We start from the raw sequence: 16,987 nt of genomic DNA on the forward strand, positions 1-16,987 counted from the left end.
AGGGAAGAGCACCCCCTACTGGAACACCAGCACCTCTGTGATCATAGAAGGTTTCCCATCCATATACAGAGCACACACTTCTCTGCTGAGCTGATATAAAATCTTTGACAAGTCTAGCCAAAGGGGAAATAGCTGCAAGCTAATAGCATCTCTGGAGCCCGTTATAAGTGGTCAGTAATAAAGCAAGCCTGTTCTCCGGAGTGACACTAGGGTACATTTCCTAACACTGCTTGGCAACTGATTCCAGTGTTATGTGTCTGCCAATGACTAGGAAAAAAATTCTGCGTAAAACAATTAGTGCTCAGGGACTAAACTTAATTTCCCTTTTTCTGTCTCTTTCACAGCTAGCCTCAGATCACACTGGGTCCTACGTGAAGCAGAGGCCTTCGTACTTCCCGCCAAGATAATGAAAACTACACTACCTCCACTGAGGGCCCTGGAGAATTGACGGCTCCATGGAACTGCAGTGATCCCAGCTGGCTGTGTTAGCAGTGATCTCATGCTTGGAGGAACAGTACAAAGCTCAGTGAGTTAGGGCCCAGAGCCTCAAAGGTATTTAGATGGCTCACAGCTAATAGGAGTGAGGCACCTAAATACTTTTGTGAATCTGAGCCTAGGTGTGTATGTGTTTATTGTTATTCTATATCCTTTATTAGTTTGAGTTTATTTATGATCACGTCTAACTATTTATATATCTTTGCATATGTAGAATGGGAAAGACATGCCAAGCCACTAAAAAGAATCCCTGGCCTGAAATCAAAAGGTCCAGTCCTGCAGCCCCTATTCACAAGAAGTAGGCCACTGCCTTGACCCTGCAAGCTGCTCCATGGAAGCAGACATTCCTGCAGCCCTGATTTCAGAATCAGGTTCACGGGGCTTCTCAAATAAATAAGAACTGAAATAGGGGGCCCTCTGCATAGGCAGGCCCCTGTGAAGACCCAGTAAAGTTGATGGAGCCTTCTGGGATGCATGGAGGAGTTTGCAGGATCAGGGTCTGAAGCTATGTACCTACTTATTACACCCCATTATTTCTCCTTCTTTCTCTATTGATTCATCTCTGTTGATTTCTTCACCTATCTGAGTCCTTAATGACCTGTTATTATTCTGTAATATTCTTTATTATTATCATTTATTTATATAACCATAGCTATTTACTATTGTTCCTCATTTTCTCATCATCTCTCTTTATTACCCTCTATTGATTAGTCCTCATTATGCATCTTTCTCTGGCTTTACAGATGTGTCAGGCTCTGTTGATTTCAGCCCTGACTCTGCTCCCATTAGCCTTTATCTTTGTTAATTGAAAAGGAGGACTTGTGGCACCTTAGAGACTAACAAATTTATTTAAGCATAAGCTTTCCTGAGCTACAGCTCACTTCATGGGATGCATTCAGTCCTTTGTTAATTGGTATTCATCCCTCTGCTGATCGTTTATTCATTATTATTATTATTATTATAGGGCTGAACTGAGGCCTCTCAGCCCCTCCCCAGACCCAGTGCCCCCTGCTGGCTCCCTAGCACCCTGATAGTAGGTGAAGGGAGGGACTTAATCTGCTTTGTTTATCCCTTCCACGTGTTTCTCTCCACGTGGCTCCAAGGGGGCGTGGCTAAGCAGCCCGGAGTCAGTGATTGGTGCTGGGCATTCGGAAGGGGCGTGGCTAGGTTGGTACCCGCTCCCGGGCCAGGTTTAAATGGACTGGGGGGGGGGGGCGTGAGGAGTGTAGCTGCTGTTCTCCCGGGGCTGTGAACCCAGGTAAGTACCCGTCGTGTAGGGTTTTGTGGCTCGGGCTGGGGGTTCGTAGCTGGGCTTGTCTGTGCCCGGTTCTGAGCTCCCCTGGGATCCTGGTCTTTTCCCTGCCCCATGGGCTAGAGATGGGAGATTGGGTGGGGAGGGGCAGTACCTGCCACGATGCCTCTGGCAGGAGGGTGGGGTGGTGACTTTCTTCCCAGACCCAGTCGTCAGTCTGGGCTAGGAACAGGCTAATGGTGGCCTGGCACATCTTGTCATTGACTTCCTGAGTGAGGGACTGTTCCCTTCACCCCTCCCCTCTATGAGCTCTGCTGTCCTGGCACAGCCCAGCGCTCCGACAGGGGCCCTCCCCCAGTGATGCAGGTGCTGTGAATTGGGCTGAAGGGCAGTCACAGGAGGCTACTGTTCTTGCATGATCACTTGCTAGAAAGCACTTGGTGCTGGCCGCTTGGGAGCAGTTCAGAGGGACTGGTCTCTGCTCAGATGGGGCAGGGGGGGATGATAAAACCTCCTCCAGGAGCTGTGTCTTGTAGCTGACCAAGCTAAAGCTCTAGCAGTCTGGTCAGTGACCACAGACTCTCCTAGCCAGTTGCCTCTGGTACCTATGTATGCGGGACCAGGAGTCTCCAAGCAACTCTGCTTGCTCTACCTTCCCCCGTTCATTTATAAACCTGGTGCCTGATTAAACCTGTACTTGGCAATAAACCTGCATCCTTGCTAGCTTTGCGGTTGCTCTGGGTGGAACAAAGCTGAGCATGGCCCAGGGGTGGGGGGAGGGGTTGTGTGGGGGCAGGGAGCCTGTCTTAAACCCCCTCTCTGTTATAGAAACCAGCACCATGGGAAAAGAGAAAATCCACATCAACATTGTGGTGATTGGCCATGTGGACTCTGGGAAATCAACTACTACTGGGCACCTCATCTACAAGTGTGGGGGCATCGACAAGAGAACCATTGAGAAGTTTGAGAAGGAGGCAGCTGAGGTTGGGGCAATGGTGCCAAGCAGACTGGCTCCGAAGTGCCTTTAACTCATTCTGTGTGGGGTTGCTGTCAGATGTGTGGCTCGGTCACTGCATAAGTTGTGACTCTTAGAGCCATGAAATCCAAACCTCGGGAGTGGGGGGGGGGTGTGTGCCTGGAGAGCCAAGAGGCTGTTCATATGTCTGGGGTGCATTAGCACATCTGCCACTTCAAGGTCCCGTCTACACTAAGGAAGTTTGCGTCAGTTTCTCTATACTGATAGACAAGCTTAGGGTAAGCGTGTCTCTAATAGTCCCTTTTGCAAGCCCCCTGCTCACCAAATTGTATAACTGTAGATTGGGGAGGGGTCTGACACCAATTTTTCCAGTTAATGGCAGTTCTAAAAGCCATGGGAATCCCACTTGCAAGCAGCACCCCAGTTAAAGCCATCTTATGTTGAGGGGGAAATGGGAGCTGTTCCCTAGTGAGTACTTGTGCCCACCCCTAAGCACCTAGTGTAACTGCCTCCTCCCATGCAGATGGGGAAGGGATCCTTCAAATATGCCTGGGTGCTGGATAAGCTAAAGGCCGAACGGGAGCGTGGGATCACCATTGACATCTCCCTGTGGAAGTTCGAAACCACCAAGTACTACATCACCATCATTGATGCCCCTGGCCACAGAGACTTCATCAAGAACATGATCACCGGCACCTCTCAGGTACGGACTGGCCCTGCTCCGGGTGAAGGTGATGAGGTGCCTAAGCAGCTAGAACTGTGGCATGCTCTTATACTGTGTCCCCTCCCTACCCCAGGCTGACTGTGCGGTGCTGATTGTGGCAGCTGGGGTGGGAGAGTTTGAAGCTGGCATCTCTAAGAACGGGCAGACCCGGGAGCATGCCCTGCTGGCCTACACGCTGGGGGTGAAGCAACTCATCATTGGGGTGAACAAGATGGACTCCACGGAGCCCCCTTACAGCGGCAAGCGCTACCAGGAGATCACCAAGGAAGTGGGCACCTACGTCAAGAAGATTGGCTACAACCCAGCCTCTGTGGCATTTGTGCCCATTTCTGGCTGGCATGGGGACAACATGTTGGAGGCCAGTGCCAAAGTAAGGAGCATGCTTCTTTCTGCATGCCTCATGGAGGCCAGATCTGAGTGCTGGGATGGAATGACAGGCTGGGGAAGCTGCACAGAACCTATGGGCATGGGGGAACCACACTTTCAGCCAGGGCTCTAAGTGGAGCATGGTTAGGATCTGGGGGCTCACATAGCTTTATTTCTTCAAGGTATGTTTTTCTCCCCCATACGTGGAGAGGCTGTTTAGCACCAGGTGGGCACAAATGCCTCCTAGGAGACGCCTGGCATTCTCGAGCCCTGCCTAGCTTCAGTCTTGCCTCCTGTCTGTTTGTAGATGCCTTGGTTCAAAGGCTGGAAGATCACTAGGAAGGATGGGAATGCTGCAGGCACCACTCTAATGGAAGCTCTGGATTCCATTATCCCTCCTTCCCGCCCAATTAACAAGCCACTCCGTCTGCCCCTGCAGGATGTCTACAAGATCGGCGGTGAGCATGGGGGGAGGAGCTTACTGGGCATGGTAGCTCCTTCTCTAGGCCACATCACTGATGCCACTATCTCCATCCCCCAGGTATCGGAACGGTCCCCGTGGGCCGCGTGGAGACTGGCTTCATGAAGGCTGGCATGGTGGTGACTTTTGCCCCCACCAACATCACCACAGAGGTGAAATCAGTGGAAATGCACCATGAGGCTCTGGCAGAGGCGCTGCCAGGTGATAACGTTGGGTTCAACGTGAAGAACGTGTCTGTGAAAGACATCCGGCGTGGGAATGTGGCCGGAGACAGCAAGAATGACCCTCCCATGGAGGCCGGTAGCTTCACCTCTCAGGTCAGGGGTGCGAAAACAACGGGGCTGGTTGACTCCAAATCACTCCTTCCTGGGTGTAGGAGGCTGTACTTCATGCTAGGCCAGTCTGCAAATAAGCAATGCTGTTTCCAACACTACTACTGTATATGCTAGTACAATTGCTCCAGCCACTCTGTTTGCATGGAGGTGTCTGCCATGGCAGCCGAGTGGATAGGGTGACCAGACAGCAAATGTGAAAAACTGGGATGGGGGGTAATAGGAGCCTATATAAGACCCTAAAATCAGGACAGCTGGTCATACTATGAGTGGAAGAGGACAAATGGCTCTCCCAGCCTGCACAAGAGTAATCCGTGCCATGCCCTTAGGTAGGTCAAATTGGCAAATCTGGAGCTAATCCCTGTGAACTGAAAAGGGAAGGTGTTTTGTCTTGCCCCACCCTGAAGGACCTGGCCCCAGTAGCCACATAACCACTAGCTCTCCTCCTTCCCACCTAGGGTGACCAGATGTCCCGTGTTTTTGTTTTTGTTTTTTTAATAGGGACAGTCCTGATATTTGAGGCTGTCTTATACAGGCTCCTATTAACCCACCCACCCCCGTCCCAATTTTTCACAGTTGCTATCTGGTCACCCTGTTTCCACCCCATATCCATTTTGCCACTATATCATTGGTGCCATTAGTCATGTAGTGCCACACGTGTTCATGGCAGGAGGCTTCTGAACCATAGCTTTCCACCCATAGCTGCTAAAAGTAGTCCAAGAACCACCTGAAGTTAGCTAGAGTTATTGTTGGCAACTGCGCTCCCTCTAACACTGTTCTTTGCATGGCTGCTACCCCTAATGAACAGATTGCTTTGAGACAAACGCCCAGAGCGCTTGCTGTGACAGCCGGTCATGTTAGGAGCGTACAGTAACCGTTCTTGTCTAATCCTCTCCAGTCGTAACAGATGGATTGTAACCTCTTAAGGACAGGGCTAAGCTTCTCACAGTTCAAGTTTGCTACCACTAGGCACTGTGCAATGTGGATATTATTTTTACTTTCAATCTCATCTGCTCTGGCAAGCTAGATGGTGCTTGTGCCAACAGAACTAGGCCCGCAAAAATCAGCAACAGGACCAATTCACCTTAACTACACCAGATTCTAAGATGGCTTCTAAAAAGCTTAGTCCTTAGATTCCCCACATAGCCCTCACATCAGGTCTTCCCCAAGAACAAATGAGCAGGAGAACCTTCTGCTGCTCATCCAGGTATCATAACCAACTCCTCCTTTGCAGGTCATCATCCTGAACCACCCAGGCAAGATAGCTGCTGGCTACGCCCCAGTGCTGGATTGCCACACTGCTCACATCGCCTGCAAGTTTGCAGAGCTGAAGGAGAAGATCGACCGCAGGTCTGGCAAGAAGCTGGAGGACAATCCCAAGGCCCTGAAGTCTGGAGATGCTGCCATTGTGCAGATGATTCCTGGCAAACCCATGTGTGTGGAGAGCTTCTCAGACTACCCACCTCTTGGTAAGACTATAATGGATGGGATAAAGTAGGTACTGCCCTCTAGCACTGGTACATCTGCCTTTGAACCAGGTGACTAAATTGCTATGACCAATCTAGATCACAGGGCACTTACTCTTGCTAGTGTCTGTGCAGGGATCTGTGGTCCTGGCTCTGCAGGGAACAATAGTAGTCCATACAAGTGCTGGCCTCTGACTTCATGGGAATCTATTAGAAGCCCAGCATAAACACAAGAACTAGGGGTCACCAAATGAAATTAATAGGCAGCAGGTTTAAAACAAACAAGAGTGGACTTTTTCACACAATGAAGTCAACCCGTAAAACTTCTTGCCAGAGGATGTTGTGAAGGCCAAGACTATAACAGGGCTCAAAAAAAACTAGATAAGTTCATGGAGGATAGGTCCATCAATGGCTGTTGGGCAGGGATGGTGTCCCTAGCCTCTGTTTGCCAGAAGCTGGAAATGGGTGATCTGACAGCAGCCAATGCCAGGTGGCCAGAGAGAATGAAAAGAAGGCAGGATACTGGGCTAGATGGACCTTTGGTCTTAGCATATGCCCTCCAACCTAGGGCTAAATCATCAGAGGCTAGACTAGGCCCTGCTGTGGCTGTAAATTCCTTAGATTCCTGTCCCAGAGCTGAGTGCCACTGAGTTAGAGTAAGGAACTGTTGGCAACCTTTGCCCAAAAGAGCCTCATGGGCTGAACAGACAAAGGAAAACAACCACCTAACACTCCTCTCCTCCGGCAGGTCGCTTTGCTGTTCGTGACATGAGACAGACGGTGGCTGTGGGTGTGATCAAGGGGGTTGAGAAGAAAGTCAGTGCAGCTGCCAAAGTCACCAAATCAGCTGTGAAGGCCAGTAAGAAATGAAGACTGGCACAATCACCGTCTGGACTGACTTGTACAGCACAGATCGCTGAGCCTTCAGCAAATGGCACTAGCAGAGCCATGGGTGGGATGGGTCTGCCTGACCCCTTGCACTTTAACTTTTCTAACTGTCCTCACTGAATAAACTGCCCATTGGAAAAAGGACCATGGCTTGGTCTGTCTGTACCCACTTCCTCTGGGGTGAGCGGTCTGCCCTCCTGGCTATGTCATGGGGGGCCTCTCTAACCAATGCTGGCTCCTAACTACAAACAGTGCTTGGGGGGGGGGGAGACACAATAGATCCCATCAATTTTCCCATCGAATAGCATTTCTTTTCTAGCCCCTGCACTGCCATTCAGCCAGCAATTACAATGTCTTGGCTTTGGCCTTCTCACCCAGGAATACCTGGACCGCATGGTTCCAAGTGGCAGTTTGAAGGGGGCAGTTGCTGGGCGCTGGAGCTACCAGTAGCAGGGGTCCATCAGAGGAGGGGCAGCATCACAGATGCTCACAAGCAGGACAAATGAGAGGTATAGCAGGAGGGGAGGCAAAGCCCAAAGCTGGGGAAACACCAGCAAGAGACCCTCAGCATCTCCTGGCATTGTGGGTTTGAATGGCTGAGTCCTCTCTGGAAAATCCTCAGAGGAGTCCACTTGCCTTTGAGGACATGTGGGGGGGACTGGAAGTTAGGGTGAGGCACCCTCATTGCCAGTCACTACCACTCCAAGCTGGATGCTTCACAAGGGCCAGCTAGGGGCTCCTGGCTATGGGAGGGAAGGGTCTGTGACTAGAGGAACTGATGCTAGATTGTGAGCTTTCTCAATGGGGGTTTTCCAACAGGGAGGGGTTAGCAGAAGATGGCCAAAGACTAGCAGTTTGATCCTTAGAGAGCTGAGTTACTGTCTATGTACTGGTCACTCTCCTCTGGCAGAAGGTGGCTCTAGCTACTCACCTTAACAGAAGGTGAAGGGGTCACATGATCAGTCTAAGTATCTACTACATATTCATTCCTCCTGTCATGACCTCTCCCATCTAGCAGAGAAAGATAGAACACAATCCAAGGGCTGGAAGCTGAATCTAAACAAATTCAGACTGGAAGGTGTACATCTCTAACAATGAGGGCAACTCACCATTGGACCAACTTACCCCGGCTTATGGTAGATTATCCAACACTGACCATTTTTAAATCGAGATCTGCTCTTGGAATGATTTTGGGGCAGTTCTCTGGCCCATGTTATGCAGGAGTCAGACAAGAAGATCTCCGTGGTCCCTTCTGGTCTTGGAATCTATGAATCTGCTTGCAGCAAAAAAAAAAAAAAAAAGTGAGGCTTGGGGTGTCTAGATCTTCTACTGCTAGCTTAAAATGGTGCCCTGCCTCCTTCTAAGCCACCTCTTAAGGTTCTTTATGGCCTCTTTCCCTTTGAGATACTTCCCTCATTCGTTGTCTCCTATCTTGGGTCACTCCAGCAGGAACAGAAATGGTAGTAACCTGCCTTTATTAAATGCCACACATCTTCACCACCATGGGTGATGCTGGCCCTTGCTAAGGAGCTCTCTAGTTCTGAGGCTCTGGCCTGTACTCGGAGCAAAGCCTCAAGTGAGGTGGGGAGGGGGGTAGACCCTTGCAGAGGGCCACTCTAGAGCTAGCAATTCTGGATTTTTGGGAGCCAGGTATCTGTAGCACTTCTCCTAGCAGAAACCTCATGACTAGGCCCTGGCAGAAGCAGACCTGGGAACAGAGATTCTATCCCCTTCACAAAAGGGAATGGGAGGAGCAGGCCAGCAAGGATCATCTACCCTCTGAAGTGTAGCCTACGCTTAAGTCAGCCTGGATACAGTGCCCTTGGGTGGGGAAATATCCATGGCACCCTGAGCCCCATAATTCTGCTGAGCTAACACCGGACACAGATGCAGCCAGGTTGACAGAATGCCTCCGTTGACCTAGCTCTGATCACTCAGGCAAGTAGAGTTCCTACAGCAACAGAAAACCCTTCTCTTGTTGTACTCTGGGTATGCTACGGGGCCATAGCTATGCTGCTGTAGTGCTTCTAGTGTAGACACAGCCCCCTGAGTCTACTTGTGTGACTGCAAATCAGGTGAGGAACTCCCATGCCTGGGATGGGAACAACCCAGTCAACAGCTTGACTCTAAGGGGAAATGACTGCAGGCTGACTGCTAGCAGGGAGTAGCTGGCATGCTCAATAGCCACACATTGGTCTTAAACCTCTCCCACCTGTGGGTTTCTGAGGGGTAGACCAAATTTCCCTGTGTGCATGGGATAGCTTCTGTAACTGGTAGGGAGAGCTGCACATACCTCAAGGCAGAACTTGCCTTATGTCTTCTAATCTGAAAGTCCTTCGGCTCTCAACTCTCTAGGGATGCTAGGTGAAAATGAGGACAGCTAGTGTTATCTTGAGGGTTACTCCTCTTTGGCATGAGGACACTTGCATAGAACACGTAGGCTTGTTCTGGGAACCAAATGCATGGAAAGGCTCCGGCTTGGTCTGTCCGATTTTGGCTGTCCCTCTAACAATGAAATGGCCCCACTGGGTGCTTTTCTTTCTGAGGCAGGAAGAAAATCAGGGCAATAAACTAGCTGGCTGATTGACTGAGAATTTATTAATGACTCCAGAGACAAAGGTGGAAGCTGAGAATTAAAAAAGCAGTAATGCTAGTTGCAGCTGGTCTCTGAAAAGAGCAAAGCCCAGCGAGGGTGGGCCAAACGCAGCCCTGCTGGAACTCCGTCAATGGAGTTCCGCCAAGGCTGTGGCTGGGCCCTGTCTGGACAGATGAGACCCCATGGCATGTGAGGACTGAGATGTGCCCTCTGGCCAGGAAAGGGGCTGGATGAGGTCTTTGTGGATCTCACCTGGAGAAGGTAAAAAGATAGTATGGCTCCACTACCCTGCCTAGGTGGTGTATGACATGGCAGCAAGGAGGAATGAACTAGTATTAAAGAATGGAAGAGCAGGCACTCTTCATGATTCCCACGGGCAAGCAGCTGTGTCCGAGCTGGGAAAAAGGGAGGATGCCAGTAGTCATCCAACAATTACAGCAGAGCTGTAGCTCATGAAGGCTTATGCTCAAATAAATGTTAGTCTCTAAGGTGCCACAGGTCCTCCTTTTCTTTTTGCAGATCCCCTTGTAAGCTAGGGGTCCTCTTATGGGTCAGCATCCAAGCCCCACACTGCTTGGAGTCAAACTATGCCATTCAGAAGGCTACCAGGAGACCACAGAGTGATGGTGATTTTCTGCAAGCCACAACGCTCCGTCTTTCCACTGGATGTGGGAGGCATTTATCTGCCCGCCTTGTGCCTCAAAGGTCTTGTCCCCCTTCTGACCATCTGATGGTTTTGCTAGATGCACCTGCCCACCTGTACAGCTCACACTGAAATATTTAACAATGATCTCAAAGCATCCCTGTATCGTGGACTTGGCCTGTCCCCTAGCCTGTTGTCTGGGCCAGGTCACGTGATCATTTCCTGTAATGTTGCTATCAGGAGGCAGCATGTGAGAGCTGCCTGGTTTGAAGGCTGCTTTGTATCTTTGCTCCCCCTAGCCAGGACAGAAAGCCATTTCCCCAACAGCGTAGAGACTGAGGCCGCACATTTGGAACCCAGGAGCTCCTTGAGGTCTAGGTCCTGTTCTGCCACTGCCTTGCGGGGTGGCCTTGAGCAAGTCTCTTCACCTCTCTAGCTGGCTGGGCCCCAGTCTCTAAAGCGGGGCTAATAATGTATCTCTGTCCCAGGCTGCTGGGAGGATCCCCCGGCTAATGTCTGTACAGCTCTTTAAAGATAAGCACGATGGAAATGCTAATTGCTGCTATGAGCGGGATGCAGTGAGGCGATTCGCTTGCTGGCTGCTTTGGGTTCCCTCTGCCCATTTCCTAAGAGGAAAGTGAAATGAGCACATTGCGTCTTAGCCCTGCATTTTTTTTTATGACTAAGGGCAGCATCCCTCTCTCCTGACATCAGAGGTGGCTGAGGGGGGGATTGGAACAGAAGCACCAGAGACTATATAGTATCGGGTGAGTTAGAACATCTGTGGTTTCTTTTCCCTCTAATTAGTCATTAGGGAAAAGAAACCTGGAATCACAATAAACACCTGGATTCTCTTTGAATCTCATAGGGTCCAAATGCAAGATGGCAGGCCCGACTCTAAGTGCAAGCTCTACGCCCCTCAATGTTACGCCTGCCAAGAATAGTGGGGTGTAGAAGGGTCCTCAGAGGAAGGGCAGAGCCGGCAGAAGCAAAGAGCCGGGAAACACAGAGGGAGCCGCCAGCCTGCGAGCCCTGTCCCCATTAGAAGCAGCAGAATCTTCAAACCTCAGGGCGAGGAAGCAGTGGACCCTAGACACTTTAGGCTCCCATGATCCAGAGCCTTGGCACCCAGAGCAGGTGGAAGGTGGAGTCGGACAAGCTCCACAGGGAAGCTGCAGGTCAGGGACTCTCCTTTGGACCTGCACTGTTTGGAAATGGCCGTTCAGAAATGCTCCAGGCTTCACCATTTTTCTGTTTGATGATCTCGCAGCATGTGGTGGTGGAGCTAGATGACATGGGTTATTGTCCTCCCTCTCCCGACTCTTTGGGAGTTGACAGAGTGAGTCGGCTGTGGGGCCCCAAATTAGGGGCCCTGCACCTTTCCCATATTGGACTTTTAAAAGTGCACGCATTTGGCTGACTAAGAATAGCACCCTCACTTACACTAATTCAGCTAAAAGGTTTCCGGGCCATTGATCCTCAGGCTTCAGGGTATAAACTGCTCACCAGCTGAGGTCAGGAGGAAATTACCTTCAGTGGTAAAATACTGCGCAATAGCTGAGTCTATGGTAGGTGGGAATGGGGCAATGCTTTGCTGGAAGTATCTACTGTCAGAGGACAGGGCACTGGGTTAGATGTCCCCCACCCCCACAATATGGCAATCCCTACATTCCTGATGAATCCAGCACTATGGGAGGAGAGTGTCCTATTACCTGAAAGCCATGGACCTTCTCCTTGTCATTAGCAGTATCCTGTAAGTGCGCAAGGCACTCCAGCTGCAATGAAGGTAGGTATCATGCCAGCATGGCTTCTCTTATGATTGGTCTGAATTAACAGAGGTGCCGCATCTCCGCAGTACAAAACACACAAACCTGCCTTCCCTTAACTGAAATAAAGGCAGCCCTGACCCCATTTACTCCAGCTGACCTCACAGATCTGATCTCGTTTTACTCCTCTTTCTGACTACCTCTGCTCAGCCAACTCCCGCTGTTCCTTTTCGCAATCTTCCCCCTGACAGCATTAGAGCCTTCTCCTCTGCATTACCCGCTGTCTGGAACTGCTTCCCCACGTCTCCAACTCCTCCATCACATTTCAAGTCTCCTTTCTCTTTCACTCCTTCATTTCTCTTTCCGCCAGAATCTTTTAGGACAGTTTGTAAGGCTGATCCTGCACAAAAAGAGGCCCAGCTCCTCCCCCATTGGAGTTTACCAATGGAAGAAGGATCGGGACCTAAACTTGCATTGTAGAAGCAGTAGCAGCATGGTTGATATGGAGGAAGCTGGCTGAACTGCCAGGGATCTCTCATCTCTAATGTTTCCATTTAGGAGACCTGGGGCAGGTCTATTCCCAAGATGCCTCCGCCGATCTGAGTGAGAAACCAGGGACCTCAGCTGCAATGCAAACCTTTCAAGACTGGAAGAAAGACAACCTCACCCGCATTAAAGTGAGGGCAAAGTCCCTCCGCCTGAAACAGCTGGATGTGGCCAACGCAGTTGATCTTCTCCATGCCTTCTTCCGCCAGTTCTTTAGCTACCTGAATGAATGTCCCGAGAGACCCTACTTCAGGGACGTGAGAGAACTGATGACGGGGAGCAGCTATGAGTTTGGGAAGGTAACAAGGAGAGGGAGGGTAGGCGGTGGGAGCAGTCAGAGCCTTCTAGGGCGACAGCAGCAGGGAAAAGGGGAGGTAGGGAATGAAAGCAGGAAGGAGGGATGAGAAGTGAGAAGGGATGGGATCAAGGGGATGGGTGGAGGAAAGGAGAAGGGGGGATTAGCCTGAAAAGAATTCAGCAGCATCTCCAGTAGGTGACTCTGTCTACAGCTCTTGCCCCCGAATGGGTTTGATGTGCTGCTGAGCCTGCCAATTCCAGATTATATTCAGTACACTGAGGTGGAGGGGTACGATGGACTCTTCTACACCCTGACTCTGCTGAGAAAGTCCCGCAGCTTTCCAGCTGCCTTCCTGCTGGAGGACGGGCAGACTGTGTCCCCTGGGAGCATCATGACTGAGTTCCGGCAGCACTTGGATCAGTTCATCAAAGTGTTCTACTCAGGTGAGTGTCCCCGTGCTGGGGCTACCTGGATCCCCCCTTCCACCCTGACCTGTGACATCTCCTGCTCTTCCAGGCCTGAGTCATTCTTAAAATAACAGTGGCTGCAGCATAGCTCAGATAGGGGCTAGGCTGAGACCCACAAGCTCATTTTCACAAGCTCAAGTAGGATTTGAACCCAGGCCTCCAGAGGTGAAAGGCCGAAGTATTAGGCCCTTGAGGATCCTTCATACTACACAGAGATGAGTGCGTTGGACTCCATCTCCTGGGGAAAGCTGTGGGTTCCCCACTAGGAGTCCTTCCCTAAGGGATTTAGTTGAGTTTCTGGTGGGTTTGGTTTCTTTGGCTGACAATGATCTAAACACAAACAAGCCCCTTGATGAATTACTGCCTCTTTCTAAACTCTCCCATTTGTCTGTCCACTGTCTGTCTGGTGCCTCAGTGCCTTTTCCTGGATGGCAGATGAAGCTGGAGAGGAAAAAGCAGAACGGCCCAGCGGTGCCCCTAGTGATGGTGGACAACCGAGGTGACACGTTCATGTCTATTGACCTGGTCCTTGCTCTGGAGATCTCTGGCCAGTGGCCCAGTTCAGACGACGAAGGGATGGACATTAAGCAGTTGTTGGGGGAGAAGGAGCAATATCTGAGGAAGACCCTCTATTTCATTGCTAAAGAGGCCCCTGGTCAAGATAACAAAGGTAACTCCCTCACCAGAGCCACTGACCACCACCGCATGTTCTCCTGGGAAACTGCTTAAGGATTGAGTTGTCAGGCTGAGGCCTGGGGACGGGTGTAGTAGTGTGCAGAGCTGGGACAATGAACACCCCTTCAGGGGACGGAACCCACACAGCCCGCGGGACCAGCGCCCCCTCCTGTCTTTTCATAGCACTGCCAGAGCCGCCCGTATGTTCTCTGTAGCCCACTATGGTAAATGCACTGGCCTTAGCTAGGCTCCCAGAAGAAAAGCTTCAGGGAGTCAGCAGATAATATTTCTAGCCCCTGGTGGGGTATGCCGTGCTGAGACAGGGCTTGTATGTTCTGGGGACATCGGTGGAGCCCATACATAACATGTATTGAGGGAAATTATGTCTCCCCCTTTTCTGTTCAGTTCAAGTCCTCGACCTAGAGCTACCCCACAAGGGAGCAAGAGGCATTCCCAGGAGAGTGGCAGGCATGGGAGGAGAGGGGGAACCCTGAGCTGGGGAGGGGTAATGCTGGGAAGAGTGAGGAAGCCCTGGGAACCAGCGAGGGATGGGGGTGAGCCAGTGGCCTGGGGCTGTTTTATGAGCTTCACAGTTAGGGGTGACTTCTCAGGCAACACTGGAACCAAAAATACATTACAAATGATCCTATTTCCACATCACCTGCACAGTATCCTCTGTTGCCCTGACTTCTGTGCCCAGCTGAGGGGGGCGTAGGCTGACATCGGGGTTGCTGTTATTTCAGAGACCTGGAAAATTTCTTTCTCTCATGTGGAAAAGGAGATTTTGAAAAGCCACACCAGCACCCGGAAGTGTCAGATGACCAAGTGCCGCAGGTAGGTGCATGTGGCAAACCACTGCCACACCAAGTATGTCCGCAAGTCTGGAAAGCCAGGGCTGGGCCAGAGGTCTTTGTATCCCCCGGTTCTGGTCGAGACAGGCCAGACTAACATCAGGTTTTGTTGGAAATAGTTTACTTTCTTTGCCCTGGAAACCCTGACTTGAACCTGGACCCTCTTCTGTTAAGTACTTAGAGATCCTTGCATAGAAGGTGCTATGAAATGTAAAGCATTGCTATCAGCTGGGAGATTGAGTGTCTAGAGCACAGGGCTGGGAATCTGGATTTCTGGATTCTATTCCTCTCTCTGCCACTGGCTCACTGTGGGGCCTCGGGCAAGTCACAGCATCTGTCTGTACCAAAGTTTCCCCCCCTATAAAATGGGGGTAATGATCTTGATTTGTGTAAAGTGTTTTGGGATCCTCAGCCGGAAGGTGCAAATGAAGTATAAAGTATTATTAATGAACATGATGATGCATTTGAAGTATATTCATTTCCCTTTACAGCTAGTTAGGCGTGATCTATGCTCAACTTCTATCGAAAGTGAAATAGCTGAGACTTCAATAGTGATTTAAAAACAACAACCAACAACTACTGAGCTAATAAGGCCTATACTGAAATCAATACTCTGTCACTTGCTTCAGCTGCATTACCTCCCCTCTTCTCCATGCAGACCTCGTTAATTAGAGCCCAATCCTCCAAACACTATTACTGAGCATAATGCTTACTTTTCTGAGTAATCCCATCCGTCAACGAGACTGCTCATGGTATGCCTGGCAGTAAGCATTTGCAAGATTGGGCCCATTGACTGTCAGCTCTCTAGGGCAGGGACCTTGGGCTAGATTCTGCTCTCAGTTACACCTGCATAAATTTAGTGTTGCTATATTTACCTTCATTGACTTACTCTGTGGAAGCAGCATTTGTCCCCTTTTTTATGTTCTTGTAGGTCAAATGTCTACCACACTGTGGCCCCCAGGCCCTTACTTAGGCAAAATTCCCACTGAGGTCACAGCCTGAATTAAAACAGAGTAAGGAGCTTGGGATTTGACCCAATAGTAACAGAAATTGCTAATGCCAAGAATGTGGCTTTCCCTTCTCTAGGCTAGAATGTCTGCAGATGCTGGAAAGTCTTTTGGGAGTCCTGAAGACAGAGCACCCCTTGGAGCTGGCTCCTTTGAGTTCCTACCACGCTGAGACCTCTTTCTTTCACACGCTGCTGGAATGGAAGCAGGACCAGGATGGGAACCCATCCGGTGTTGCTCCCTGTTTTGAAAGGGTCCGGGCCAATTTCATTCAGCAGGTGGCAACCGCTCACCTGCCTCATTTTTTCATTCCCAAATGCAACCTGTTTGGCACCAAATTCTTTCCGCACAATGACCTGAAGTTTCTGCTGGCGCGCTTAAGAGAGAAGCAAAAGGAGAAGCAGTCAACCACTGTGTCCCGAAAGAAGAAGGTCGCAGCCCTGCCACTGCTGGATGCTGATATGAGCTGGCCTCTAATGATCACTGTGGGTCTGATGGTTCTGGTGTCGATTGGACTCTCCCACTTTGGGACATAAAGATTCTGAGCGCCTACCTTTCTATTTGTAAGGACTGGAGGAGTCTGCTGAGAAGTGAATTGTTAGTAAGTAGTGACAGGATGCACAAGAGCTACACAATCTACCACATTGCAGGATCCAGTTATAACACCGCTGTTCCTCAGACATGATAAAAACACACCCCGTAACGTGGCTAGGATCAAAGCGTGTTTAAACTGTGCGCCTGAACTTTGCAGGGATCTAGCCCGGTTCAGGAGTATGGTAATAACACGATTCCATCCTGTCTATGCTGCAAGACCAAACCATGTTTTAACTGTGCTATAAAGCAGTCCTGCAATGTGGGAGCTTTGGATAGCTTAGCTACACTCTAACTAAATCTGCTTGCAGATGAATCCAATACAGTATATTATTTTAAAACTACTTGACAATAAGCAGATGTTGGTTTGTGTGTTCTGTCCTCCTGGAGTTAGGTCTTGTCTACACTTACAGTGCTGCAGCACCAGTGCAGCTGAACTGTTGCATGAAGACACTACCTACGCCGACAGAAAAGCTCCTCCCATCAGTGTAGGTACACCCCAAGAGGTGGTAGCTATGTCCATGGGAGAAGCCCTCCCATAGCACTGTCTATACCTGGAATTCAGTT

General features: G+C 50.2%; 1 protein-coding gene and 1 pseudogene across 1 annotated transcript; both read left to right on the forward strand.

Moving 5' to 3' along the window:
• The first annotated feature begins 387 nt into the window (after positions 1-387).
• On the forward strand, positions 388-7,118 carry LOC141974452 (elongation factor 1-alpha, oocyte form). The gene is made up of 8 exons (XM_074934183.1): positions 388-617; positions 2,576-2,730; positions 3,247-3,426; positions 3,521-3,817; positions 4,121-4,271; positions 4,355-4,611; positions 5,861-6,095; positions 6,841-7,118. The coding sequence occupies exons 2-8, from the start codon at positions 2,587-2,589 to the stop codon at positions 6,960-6,962; spliced, it is 1,386 nt and encodes a 461-aa protein (XP_074790284.1). The 5' UTR covers positions 388-617; positions 2,576-2,586; the 3' UTR covers positions 6,963-7,118.
• A 3,983-nt stretch (positions 7,119-11,101) lies between these two features.
• LOC141974435 (cyclic GMP-AMP synthase-like) lies at positions 11,102-16,365 on the forward strand (annotated as a pseudogene).
• Positions 16,366-16,987: the final 622 nt, after the last annotated feature.

The sequence above is a fragment of the Natator depressus genome, chromosome 19 (assembly GCF_965152275.1).
Source record: "Natator depressus isolate rNatDep1 chromosome 19, rNatDep2.hap1, whole genome shotgun sequence".
Classification (NCBI taxonomy): Eukaryota; Metazoa; Chordata; order Testudines; family Cheloniidae; genus Natator; species Natator depressus.

What these genes read in the sequence shown, in the direction of transcription:
- LOC141974452 (XM_074934183.1), top strand. Translation starts at nt 2,587, where the DNA reads ATGGGAAAAGAGAAAATCCACATCAACATTGTGGTGATTGGCCATGTG. An exon ending in GGATGTCTACAAGATCGGCG is followed by an intron (nt 4,272 to 4,354) that starts GTGAGCATGGGG and finishes TCCATCCCCCAG; the next exon opens with GTATCGGAACGGTCCCCGTG. An exon ending in CCGGTAGCTTCACCTCTCAG is followed by an intron (nt 4,612 to 5,860) that starts GTCAGGGGTGCG and finishes CCTCCTTTGCAG; the next exon opens with GTCATCATCCTGAACCACCC.